The following is a 12,898-nucleotide window of genomic DNA, read 5'->3' on the forward strand; positions in this document are numbered from 1 at the left end:
CTATTATCCTGAATGTGTACAAGAATTTGTAAATTCAGAGAAATTTACAATTTTAAAAAGTGCCCGTCCCTGTTCACTTGTCGCCTGTCAATGACGTAATATCCGCGTTATCCCTGGTTTCCGCTTGTACTGCCATAGTAACCATGGCGACAGATGTGGGCAATGCTCACGCTGTTGTTGTTTCGTTCAAACATTATGGATCATGGCAAGCAGACTTTGGGACAAAAGGAGAACTAAAACGAGGATCAATATCAGCGTGGCGTTTACGAGATCCCGAGAGCTCCACGTCCGCGACTAACTTCGACTTGACAGAGATGCCGCTCTTGCACGTACTTTATTAGACAAGTGAGCAAATGTTCATAAAACTAATCAATGTTATATAGCTCAACATGATGAAATGTTAGAATATGATTAGTATGTTATTCTAATGTTTATCTAGCTTACTGCTAGTCTCATTTAGAAAACAAACTAACAGATAGAATAATGTTATAATTTTCAACACACTCAAATGCTGTTTAGTGTGATAGTGTAACGTTAGACCAAGTGAAACAGCACTGCATTACCTCACAAGTTTAATTCATCAAATAAACTGACCTTTATTCCTTTTTATCCGCAGGACTCGCGTGTGGAGCTGATATCTGTCTCTCATTAGAAATCGAGCCCTGCTTCATACCACAGTCATGTTAAGAACATGAATGCATTCACTCATCCATAAACAGTATTAGATCTATCAGCATGACAGCAAGTCCCATTATTCCGCTTATCACTGCATCATCAACCTACGCCTTTGTTATTGTAAGAGGTTAGCGACCCCTAGCGGCGAAAACAAATTACATATTGTAGCTTTAATGTAATGATCAATTGATCAATTAATCGATTAATCGTTGATCAATTAATCGATTAATCGTTCTTAATTCCGAAGCTGGGGGTGCTTATATGGGTACCTTTACACGACAACGATATGCTTAAAATGGAGAAGCTTTTCCTTTGAGTTTTCCACGTACAGACAGCACCATTGTCAAAACGATCCCCATTCACACGGATCCGCGAAAACGACTAAAAATGCTGTATTCTGCTGCCAGGCCATTAGATGGTGATGAAACACTATAGACTAAACATGTAATGCGCATGTGAATGATGTCATCATCTTCACAAATTTGTGTTTTTGTTGTTTTCAACCCATTTTCAAAAGTTTGCGTTTGCAGCCACCTAAAACTTGGCTTGGCTTTAAGCTTGGCTTTACAATGAATATAGGGAATATGACTATCACTTAACAAGTGCTTTTAAATGTGCCGACATATTAAAAGTGCTCTATTTTCATAGTATGAAAAAGTAATTGCTTTACATAAAAAATTTGATCTTTGAAATCATCGTACATAACAGATAGCAGAATACAACAAGCATATTTGTTTCAGTTAGAGTCCAAAAGTATTCGTATGAAAAAGCACAGCAGATGCACATGTAAACAGTATACACGTGATTATTTTGGGCCACGTTTTGGTTTGTAACTTCATGAAACATTAGTAAACCATAGTAGATCACACATCTTTATTTAGAGCATGGGATCTCTAACAACTCAAACACAACATAAGACAATTCGTAGATCACAGAGTTACATTGATTGACATACAGCTTGGCTAAAGCTATAGGACTTCCGGGATCCGATCGAGTCACGATCATGACGCAGTGTTTTCCAACGCATTTGAAAGTTCAGCTAATGGAAACTGGATCTTGGGTGTTGTGGGTGGGTATAGTGGGCAGAGATGATGTGTAAAGACTAGGGATGTGACGGTGAGGAAATTTTCCCACCAGTTAATCGACGTGTTACAGCACCGTTAATACTGGTATCACGAGGGTGGGGGACGTTGGAGTTTTTCCCTCTTTTGCACCTCGCTTTTAAATAATTAATTATTATCCTTAAAGCTGCAGTCCGCAGTTTTTCTTCTTTGTCGCCATCTCTGTTCGAAATCTGCAATTGCAGTTATTTGCAGAATTATCAACTTTACGTGCGTTGTGCCTCGTCATTGCACAGCGCGGATTAATCCAATGTTTTGAGGGGAATGTGCTGCTGTCAATCACCGCGCTGCTGATGTGGATACTGCAATCACAGATTCTACTTTTTGGAAGTATGACCAACATAAGAATTTTCACCGGAAAACGCCGTCTGAACAAGTAAGTAACATCCACTTTTGTTCTGACCAACTAATGTTAAGGGGGAAAAAGCATTGCAGTAAATCACGCTGATTAAATCTAATGCTCGCTTATCATATCATGTCAAACCGTGCAAATTATACTTTGTTCTCAAATTGTTAAAGGGGTGGTTCAGGATTTTGGACATCGGACCTTATTTCCAAGTTAGCCTGGGTGTTATTTATCAGTGAAGACAGTTTTCAACATTTTTCATCCAGTCCTTCCAGTTGCATAGTTCGCCGGTGCTAGGCTAGCGCGAGTCAACGGTATCTGCTAGCCTGCCATTAAAAACAGTTTTACCCACTCCACAGTACACCAAAAGCAAATAAATTATAATGCCAGACTATTGATGTAAATGTCTGTTGAGAGAATAATGTTAGAAATCAAACTACTCTTGACCTTGGCAATGTTAACAACATCAGCATTGCGTGACTACATTTAATGCCCTCCCAATGTTTATCCTTTTTTTCGAATGGGCCGGTTGCAGTCTATTTTTTTCTCCGAAGAAATTTTTTTTTTCGCGTTTTACAACGGGTGAATCTCCAGTTGTCACTGGTGATTGTCGTTTGAACCTTTCTCGATCCACCTCCAACATTCTCATACGCAACATGGCCACTAGCCGAGACACCTTCTTTATGTGTACAGATGTGACGTAATGACGTAATCAATTATTTTGGATAATTTTTAACCCAAAAAAGCTACGGACTGCAGCTTTAATGAAAAACACAACTAATCCTTTGCAGGTTCCCTATTAGCAATGGGTTTAAAGGAACATGCCGACTTTTTGGGACTTTAGCTTATTCACCGTATCCCCCAGAGTTAGATAAGTCCATACATACCCTTCTCATCTCCGTGCGTGCCGTAACTCTGACTGACGCACCCACCGCTATCCTAGCTTAGCACAAAGACTAGAGGTAACCGGCTCCAGCTAGCATACTGCTCCCAATAAGTGACAAAATAACGCCAACATTTTCCTATTTACATGTTGTGATTTGTATAGTCACAGCGTGTACGAATAACAAGGTCACATGAGACACAGCCATCTTCTAACTGTATACATACTGGGAAGTATATTCTCAGAAGGCGAAGCACTGCTACTTGGGCGGAGTAACTAAATAATCGACAATTAAGCGATTGTTGATTAATTGTTAGCATGAATTCACAACCTTCTGACTCATTCACACACATAAGACCACAGACACACGTCTTACCAAATCAGCATCATGATGATCACTGCAGCTCCACAAATCACTCCTATGGATATGTATATCACCAGACTTCCTAATAGCACAAATGTATAAAAACATCAAAAAAATTATAATAATTTGCTTCACTTTAGAAAGAGTAATGTGAGTATATGAGCCGCTCTACCTTTAACAGACACAGTTACAGCGTCTGATCTCTGAGATCCATTTTGATTGTGAGCCTGACAGTAGAAGCGTCCACTCTGTAGTGCACTGAAACTCTGTCCAGATCCAACAGCTGAGGTTTCATTCTCCTTAAACCAGCTGAAGTTCAGAGCAGGAGGGTTTGAGTCACTGATGCAGTTCAGAGTCACTGAATCTCCCTCCACTATTACACCAGATCCACTCATCAACACTGAGACGTTCTTTGGAGGGTCTAATAACAATCACCAAATTATTTAAGACCTCTGACACATTTTTAAAATGACTAATATGAACCAAATTAATTAAAACAGAATTAGCATCTTATGTTTAATAATAAACCTACACATGACGTTTAAAGTCACATTATCAGAGTATTTCTCTCCATACTCATTTCTGGACTAGCACTTGTATTCTCCACTGTCATCAGAGCTGATCTTTGAGATGCTGTAGATTCTTCCAGATCCTACAATCGTTCCTCCTTTAATCCAGCTGAAGTTCAGAGCAGGAGGGTTTGAGTCACTGATGCAGTTCACAGTCTCTGAATCTCCATCCACTATTACACCAGATGGACTGATTGACACTGAGACGTTCTTTGGAGGATCTAACACAGGACAAAAATTTAATCTTTAAATCATCTCATTCAAACACAATCTCTGTTTTTTTAAAAAGAACTAATGAATCTGTACTCACACATTACATTGAGCTGAACAGCAGGAGAGATGTGAGTGTGTCCGTCTACAGCACAGCTATATCTGCCTGAATCCTCTCTTCTGACTGACTGCAGCAGGAGTTCATTGTTTCTGTCTCTTCTCTCAGTTAATGGCTGTGAGTTTCTGTACCAGATGAATGTTGCTCTGTCAGTCAGAGCGCAGCTGCTTTTACATCTCAGATTGACTGAATCTCCCTCTGTCACTCTCTCAGGAGACTCCACCTGAAGATCTGAACACAACACACACATTATATCTAGTCATACACTGATTATTATTCAACATAATGCACAGAAGAAGAGATAAACCTCATCAAAGTCACCTGTGACAGTAAGAGTCACTCCTGGAGCACCAATCCATTTCACATCAGGTTTATCAGTGAGGAATCTGAAATAGTACATGCGTGAATCCTTCAGTGTCACATGACTCAGTCTGACGGTGCAGTTCTGCTGTTTATCTCCCAGATACTGAAGCCTCTGACTGTATTCAGGGTCCTCAGACAGATCTGGATGTTCTCCATTATCTTTTACCAGTGTTTTGGTCCAGAACACTTTCTTGATCTGACGTCCAGTAGGATATGTATAAGTGCAGCTCATTATCACTGTTGAGTCATTTACTGCACAGATGTGTGAAGGACTGTACATCACACCCTCTTTCTGACTACAAACCCCTAAAAAAGTTAATCCTGAACAAATTAGCAGCAGTTTGTGCATAAAAACTGCAGAATGCAAAAATTCCTGAGCAAGGGTTGCAGAGACTCACCGTGAATCATGAGCAGAAAGATCAGAGGAAGAGGAGGAGCCATTCTGACTGATGTCACCATAGCAACATCTGCAACAAATATAGTGGCTTATTTTCAGCTTTAATGTCAGCATGAAACATAACAACAACTGCTACTTTATTTATCAAAGAACATGACAGCAACAGTCATTTTTGTACTGCATGAGTTTGTAACTGTCCAATGTCTTTCACTTCCTCGTTTTGATTGACAGCCCATCATAGACAGTAGGACCCTGTCCGAACGATGGCCTTTAATTTCATACTGATGTAGCGGGTATGACGTAGGCAGTGGGAATTGTGCCTTGATTGAACCAGGTGGTGGTCATTTGGCGCTACACCTTTAAATCCAGCAAGCTGGCGGTCTCTCTCATTACTGTTTTGCTACAGACTCTTGGTTCTTTGGACTCTTGGTTGGTTGTACGAGTTGATCGTGATCTGGCGTTTGTGCGGTTATTCAGTGCCGTGGTTACATCCAGCTTCCTGTCTTCACGAGCCCTCACTGGCTAAGAATTGTGTCTGCGCGTTTCAACGAAAATTTACGGGTTTAGAGTGTGACCACTGTAAAGTTTGCTGCGTGCTGTTTGTTGTGCTGAGAATTTTGGCCTGGGAATGTACGAGTAAAAACCAGACGGAATAAATTGATCGCTACGATATTACAACTAAACAAGCTCTTGGCTCGACGCTGCGGTCTGCATTCAGCATTCATACAGGAGGACCGTCACATGCCATCTTGGCCACTGTTTTTCCTGTGCTTTTGTTTTTAGGATCTAGATGTGCGTATGAGTGTGTGTGGGAGGGAGGCCCGTTGTGTCGCCCATCAGTCTCTCCCTTGTGTGTGTTGTTGTATGCTTCATGTTTGTGTATGTAATGTTTGTATCTTAGGCCATTGGGTTGGTGCAATATCCTGGGGGGGGAAGTAATAATTGTATTGTGTGTGTTCACTTATTTGCTGAGTGTAAACTACTGTTTTTTTGTGTGCATGTGATTTGTGATGTGCCCTATTTATTTTGTGTTTGAATCTTGCTGAATTCTTATTGAGTGCTATTTATTCAAACACCTTGATTTTGCACTTTGTTGTCCCCATTCCTGAATTTGTTGCCCAGGGGCCTAAGGTCTGTTTTTCATGTTTGTGTCCAACTTGAGAAAAATAAAATAAACTGTTTATATTTTTATAATACTCCAGTCCCTCTCTCTCCTTTCATTTCCCTTCACTGGGATAGCCTGCTGGTAAACATCTAAAATTTATATGGTTGGTTATCCACTTGAAATTGATTTAAAAAGGCCCCCTAGGGGTCACATTTGGCGTAGTCGGGGCAGGGTTGATTGGGACTGGTGTAATTTGTTTTTGTTGTTTTGTGTGTACGTGTGTGTATTGATTGCAGGTAGAGTACAGGAAAAGCAGTGGTTGAGGACTGGGCCTGGACAGCGGTTCTGCAAGTGATAAGTGGTTTGTATTTAAAAAAGAAAAAAAAGAAAAAAAAAGAAAACGTAACTTCTTTTTTTTCCCTTTGGCTTTGTTTGGTTTAAAATGTCTCAGGAGCTGGAGGAACGGGTCGGGCAGCTAATGGAGCAGATTAAACAGTTGCAGGCTGACAATGAAAGGCTACATCAGGGAAATGTAGCATCCGCTGGGGCTGTAGAACAGGGAGAGCAGAGTCAGCAAGAGTCAAATCGCCAAGAGCCAAATTCTCAGGAGCCAGGGTCTTCTGGATTGAGGTATGTGTATGTTCCTAGAGAACGTAAATATCCCAGGTTCTCTGGTAGTTCAGAGTCTCCTCCGGTGGAGGAATGGATTGAGGAGGTCCGTCGATGTTTACAGGTTAGGCATATGTCTATAGGTGAGCAGGCGCACTTTGTGTATGACCTTCTGGATGGGGAGGCAAAGCTAGAAATTAAACTCCATCCAGCTCTAGTTAGATCCGAGCCTGAAAATATTTTTTCTATACTGACTGAGACTTTTGGCTGTAGTCAGTCTTATATTGACGCTCAACAAAATTTTTTTCAATGTCGTCAACGGGAGGGAGAAACGTTGCGTGAATTTTCACACTCATTAATGTCACTTATGGAAGTCGCACAACGTAAAAATACAACTGCAATTGCTAAACCTGACTGTGTTCTCCGTGATCAATTTGCAGAAAACGTTAGAGACAAAATGCTGCGTAGAGAATTAAAACAATATATCTGCCTTAATCCTGATTCCTCCTTTTTGGACTTGCGTCGTGAGGCATTTCGCTGGGCCGATGATGGCGAGGGGCCTCGTCCTGTCCGTGCAAGGGCTTTTTCGTGTGACGCTAGTTCAAGGGTGGTGGGAGCATGGCAGGCAGAAGCCCAGGTCGTTGTAGCACAACCAAGTAATGAATTGACCGAGCTCAAAGACTGTTTGCGTAGGCAGCAGGCCCAATTAGATACTATTCTTAAACATTTGTCCCCTGGCTCAGGGCCATCCAATCTACCAAATTGGATGGGGCCTAGATATCCCATATCGAGGTTACTTAGAATTGGATGTAAAAGTCTTAGAAAAAGTTCTTCCTTCCATAGGCGTCTTGGTGGTTCAAGATCCACCTGAGTCCAGACTTAAGACAAACAAGGACTCTGTCCCAGGATTGATTGGGATGAATGTCCTTCGTTGCTGCCTGCGAGAGTTTTTTTGCTGAGACGGTGCAAGTTTGTTTACTTCTTCCGGGGTAACGGTCCCAGTCGTTTGGGAACATGCCTTATTAGCGTGTCAACGTCTCGAGGACTTTTCTACGTCTGGTGTTCTAGGTAGGGTTTTGACTGCCCCTGGGTCCTCCATTTGTGTTCCAGCCGGATCTTTAAAGTTTGTGTCAGCCACCTGTAGGCAGGGGCTTGGCCCATTGATTCCTTCTGTACTGTTAGAACCAGCAGTGGCAGGGTGGCAGTTGCCACCAGACTTAATTGTCCCAATCTCATTGCTCCCCATTGGAAATGGTACAGTACAAGTGCCAGTTGTTAATGTGGGCCAGGTAGATCGGTGGATAAAACCACGTACCCTGTTGGGGGAAATGTACTTGATCACTGCACGTTCCGCTAACAAATCCATCTGCTTTCAGGAAGAAAATGGTACTCAAGGCCCTGTCGCGTTTATTCGGTCAATGGAGGCTGCTACAACTCCCTCGTTAGGGTTTGCGGACCTTTCCTGGCCTAATCTAACTGAGTCCGAGCAATGGGAAGCAAAGTCTTTACTTCAGAAGTATAGTGATACGTTTAGCTGTAGTGAGGCACTCTTGGGCTGTACCAACTTGATCGAGCACGAGATTCCTGTGGTTGACGACATTCCGGTGCGGCAACGCTACAGACGACTTCCACCATCCCAGTATGATGTAGTGAAGGCACATATCCAGGAGTTGTTAGATCAGGGAGTGGTAAAACCGAGCTGTAGTCCTTATTCCTCACCCATCGTGGTTGTGGAGAAGAGAGATGGATCTATTCGTCTTTGTGTCGATTATAGACAACTAAACGCAAAGACTAGGAAAGATGCCTTTCCATTGCCAAGAATTGAGGAGTCTTTGGATGCCCTCACAGGTGCGTCTCTCTTCTCCACTCTCGACCTTGCGAGTGGTTATAACCAGGTGCCAGTTGCTGAGAAGGATCGGGCTAAAACCGCTTTTTGCACGCCATTTGGCCTCTTTGAGTTTCAGAGGATGCCATATGGGTTGTGCAATGCACCTGGGACTTTTCAGCGGCTGATGGAAAGAATATTTGGGGACCAGCGTTTCCATTCCCTTCTCCTGTATTTAGATGATGTGGTCATTTTTTCATCTACGTTCAAACAACATCTGGAACGTTTGGAGTTGGTATTCAGTCGTCTACGCGAGCATGGTCTTAAGCTCAAACTAAAGAAGTGTCATTTTTTTCAGCTTGAAGTAAAGTTCTTGGGCCACGTTGTCTCGGCCTCTGGGGTCTCTACGGACCCTGACAAGATCAGTGCAGTTAGGGATTGGAGCACTCCATCTACAGTTGCAGAGCTGCGATCATTCCTTGGGTTCGCGTCGTATTATCGGCGTTTTGTGCAGGGCTTTGCGAGGTATGCGGCTCCTCTACATAAATTGGTGGCAAAGCTCCAGCCACACCCTAAAAGGAATAGGACGGGGCGTAATGCCACTTTGCGGGACCATTGGGACTGGGGCTGTGATCAAGCATTCAATACTTTGAGGGACAAACTGATAAGCGCACCAGTTTTGGGTTACGCCGACTTCAGCAAACCATTTGTCCTCGAGGTAGATGCTAGTGGGCTGGGGCTCGGCGCCGTTTTATCTCAAGAGCAGGATGGAGGGCCTCGGCGTCCAGTCGCTTATGCAAGCAGGGGCTTGCGACCAACTGAATGAAACATGGATAACTACTCAGCCATGAAACTTGAACTGTTGGCACTTAAGTGGGCAGTAACAGACAAGTTTCGGGATTATCTGCTGGGTACCAAATTTACTGTTCTGACCGATAACAACCCGCTCTGTTACTTACGGACAGCTAAGTTAGGAGCCGTAGAGCAACGTTGGGCTGCGCAATTAGCTCTTTTTGACTTCACCATAGAGTACCGTCCTGGCGCATGTAACAAGAATGCGGATGCCCTATCTCGCTTGCTGGCACCATCAGTCCCAGTTTCGATGGAGGAGGTGGCCTTGGGGATCTCAGTGCCAGTCGAAATTAAGAGTGTGGTCATGCCCCCTTCTGTTGAAATACAGGCCATAGATGCATGCCCTACAAGAACCAGGGCAAATCTCCAACTCTTGCAGGCTGAGGATCCTGTTTTGAAGGCCTTCCTTGTATATTGGAAGAGGGGAAGTCCTCCTACAGCCCCAGAGAGGTCCAATGAGCCCCCTGCTGTTGTGGAGCTTGTCCGTCAATGGGCAGACCTAGTAGTCTACGAGGGTGTCCTATACAGGAAGACACATGTCCCTGGCAGCACTAAAGAGGTCTTGCAGCTACTGCTGCCTCAGGCTCTTCAGACAGAAGTGCTCACAGCTTTGCATGATGATCATGGCCACCAGGGGGTAGAACGAACAACTAATCTTGTCCGCCAGCGATGCTATTGGCCCTTTATGCGGAAGGATGTCGACCGGTGGTGCCGTGAATGTCGGCGGTGTGTGGTGGCCAAGGCAACTCAGCCAAAACTGAGGACCTTTATGGGTAGTCTGTTGGCATCAAGGCCTCTAGAAATTGTAGCCATTGACTTTTCCATATTGGAAAAATCTAGTGATGGGAAAGAGAATATTTTGGTTGTCACCGATGTGTTCTCTAAATTTGCGCAGGCATATCCTACGGCAGACCAGAAGTCGTCAACGGTAGCTCGAGTCTTGACAGAGCAGTGGTTTTACATTTATGGTGTCCCATTACGTATCCATACCGATCAAGGGCGCAATTTTGAAGGTGAGCTGTTCCAACAATTGTGCAGAGTGTATGGAATTCGTAAATCCCGCACTAGCCCATACCATCCAGAGGGCAACGGACAATGCGAGCGATTTAATCGCACATTGCATGACCTGCTTCGTACACTACCTCCTGACAAGAAAAGACGGTGGCCCTACCATCTGCCACAGGTTTTATTTGCTTATAACACCACAGCCCATCAGTCTACGGGGTTTTCTCCGTATGAACTTATGTTTGAGCGTAAGCCCACTCTTCCACTCGATTCTTTGTTGGGCACAATTGACACTCCATCAGACTCTACTACTGCTGAGTGGGTTCAAGAACACCAGGAGCATCTCTCTGCAATCTATAGTCAGGCCCGAGCTCATTTGGAGGCAGCCGCTCAACAACGAGCAAAGAATCATTTGGTTCCTTTGCCACTTCTGCCCCCTGGTACGCTAGTGTATCGTCGTAGTCACCCGCATGGACGGCACAAGATTAGTGATCATTGGGAGAATGTGGTGTATGAGATTGTGAGTTGCCTTGACGAGGTTGGTACACTTTATAAAATTAGGCCAAGGGATCAGTTAGGTCCAGAGAAGAATATCAACCGGAAAGAACTGCGGCCCCTCCCAACTGACCCAGGTTCACCCTATCTTGTACCTGGGGCTGAGATGCTTAATGTAAGCATGCCAAACTCTATAGGGGATGATGTTGATGGTAGTATGGAGGAAGGTGATGATTTTGGAGTATTGGGGGCAATTGATGCACCTCTTGTAAGAGGATCAACTCCTCCCACTGAGTTTGGAGCGTCGCAGCCTCCAGCTCTTGAACAGCAGGGGCAGACCACACCCCAACATTTAATACATGACTCCTTGGATGTTGAGGGGGAAGTATCAACATCTGGAAATAGCCTTGTTTCAAGGAGAACTGCTAGAACAAATGCAGGCCACCATCCTAACCCTCACAATCTCCCATGCACGACTGTTAGAAGACCACCGGTGGCCTCGGCAGAAAGCGCTCTAACCATTTCCTCCCATAGCGTTTTTAGACCTTGGGTTTGACCCTTGCCCTAGTCACCGGGACGGTGACATTTAAGGGTGGGTGAATGTAGCGGGTATGACGTAGGCAGTGGGAATTGTGCCTTGATTGAACCAGGTGGTGGTCATTTGGCGCTACACCTTTAAATCCAGCAAGCTGGCAGTCTCTCTCATTACTGTTTTGCTACAGACTCTTGGTTCTTTGGACTCTTGGTCGGTTGTACGAGTTGATCGTGATCTGGCGTTTGTGCGGTTATTCAGTGCCGTGGTTACATCCAGCTTCCTGTCTTCACGAGCCCTCACTGGCTATGAATTGTGTCTGCGCGTTTCAACGAAAATTTACGGGTTTAGAGTGTGACCACTGTAAAGTTTGCTGCGTGCTGTTTGTTGTGCTGAGAATTTTGGCCTGGGAATGTACGAGTAAAAACCAGACGGAATAAATTGATCGCTACGATATTACAACTAAACAAGCTCTTGGCTCGACGCTGCGGTCTGCATTCAGCATTCATACAGGAGGACCGTCACATGCCATCTTGGCCACTGTTTTTCCTGTGCTTTTGTTTTTAGGATCTAGATGTGCGTATGAGTGTGTGTGGGAGGGAGGCCCGTTGTGTCGCCCATCAGTCTCTCCCTTGTGTGTGTTGTTGTATGCTTCATGTTTGTGTATGTAATGTTTGTATCTTAGGCCATTGGGTTGGTGCAATATCCTGGGGGGGGGAGTAATAATTGTATTGTGTGTGTTCACTTATTTGCTGAGTGTAAACTACAGTTTTTTTGTGTGCATGTGATTTGTGATGTGCCCTATTTATTTTGTGTTTGAATCTTGCTGAATTCTTATTGAGTGCTATTTATTCAAACACCTTGATTTTGCACTTTGTTGTCCCCATTCCTGAATTTGTTGCCCAGGGGCCTAAGGTCTGTTTTTCATGTTTGTGTCCAACTTGAGAAAAATAAAATAAACTGTTTATATTTTTATAATACTCCAGTCCCTCTCTCTCCTTTCATTTCCCTTCATTGGGATAGCCTGCTGGTAAACATCTAAAATTTATATGGTTGGTTATCCACTTGAAATTGATTTAAAAAGGCCCCCTAGGGGTCACACTGAGAAACTGCTATAAAGCACCTTAGTTGACTTTTGTATCAGTGCATCGCTAATGTTTACAAAACATACTCTGGAGCGTGTTGTCACTCAGTGCAGACTGATCTCATGAAATGGCGTATGTATGACACGCCAATTCGATTTCCATTTTTGGCGTGCTATCAACATGCATAATCGCTTTTCAGCGTGTTTATCAACGCCGTTGACTTAACGTTACATTACTGTATAGATATGACCTACCCCAACTCCCTAAAAGTCCCTAAACCTACCTGTCACTGGGGTAGGGCTGCAACGATTCATCAAGTTACTCGATTTACTCGATTACAAAAA

At 43.8% G+C, this 12,898-nt stretch overlaps 1 protein-coding gene and 1 long non-coding RNA gene across 2 annotated transcripts in view; both read right to left on the reverse strand.

Annotated features, from left to right (window-relative positions):
- The window catches only part of LOC309495538 (hemicentin-1-like), a 118,540-nt gene that overhangs the window by 69,469 nt on the left and 36,173 nt on the right, over positions 1-12,898 (reverse strand). The window contains exon 3 of the mRNA XM_082165320.1: positions 5,048-5,116. Coding sequence (XP_082021446.1) covers positions 5,048-5,108 — 61 coding nt within the window. The 5' untranslated portion in view covers positions 5,109-5,116. The remainder of the gene's footprint in view (positions 1-5,047; positions 5,117-12,898) is intronic.
- Positions 4,093-4,657, reverse strand: LOC309493972. Its single transcript, XR_014204150.1, has 3 exons — positions 4,608-4,657; positions 4,269-4,517; positions 4,093-4,179 (listed from the first exon to the last, which is right to left on the reverse strand). It is a non-coding gene; the product is annotated as an uncharacterized lncRNA (long non-coding RNA).

The sequence above is a fragment of the Leuciscus leuciscus genome, assembly GCF_965113295.1.
Source record: "Leuciscus leuciscus genome assembly, chromosome: 3".
Lineage (NCBI taxonomy): Eukaryota > Metazoa > Chordata > Actinopteri > Cypriniformes > Leuciscidae > Leuciscus > Leuciscus leuciscus.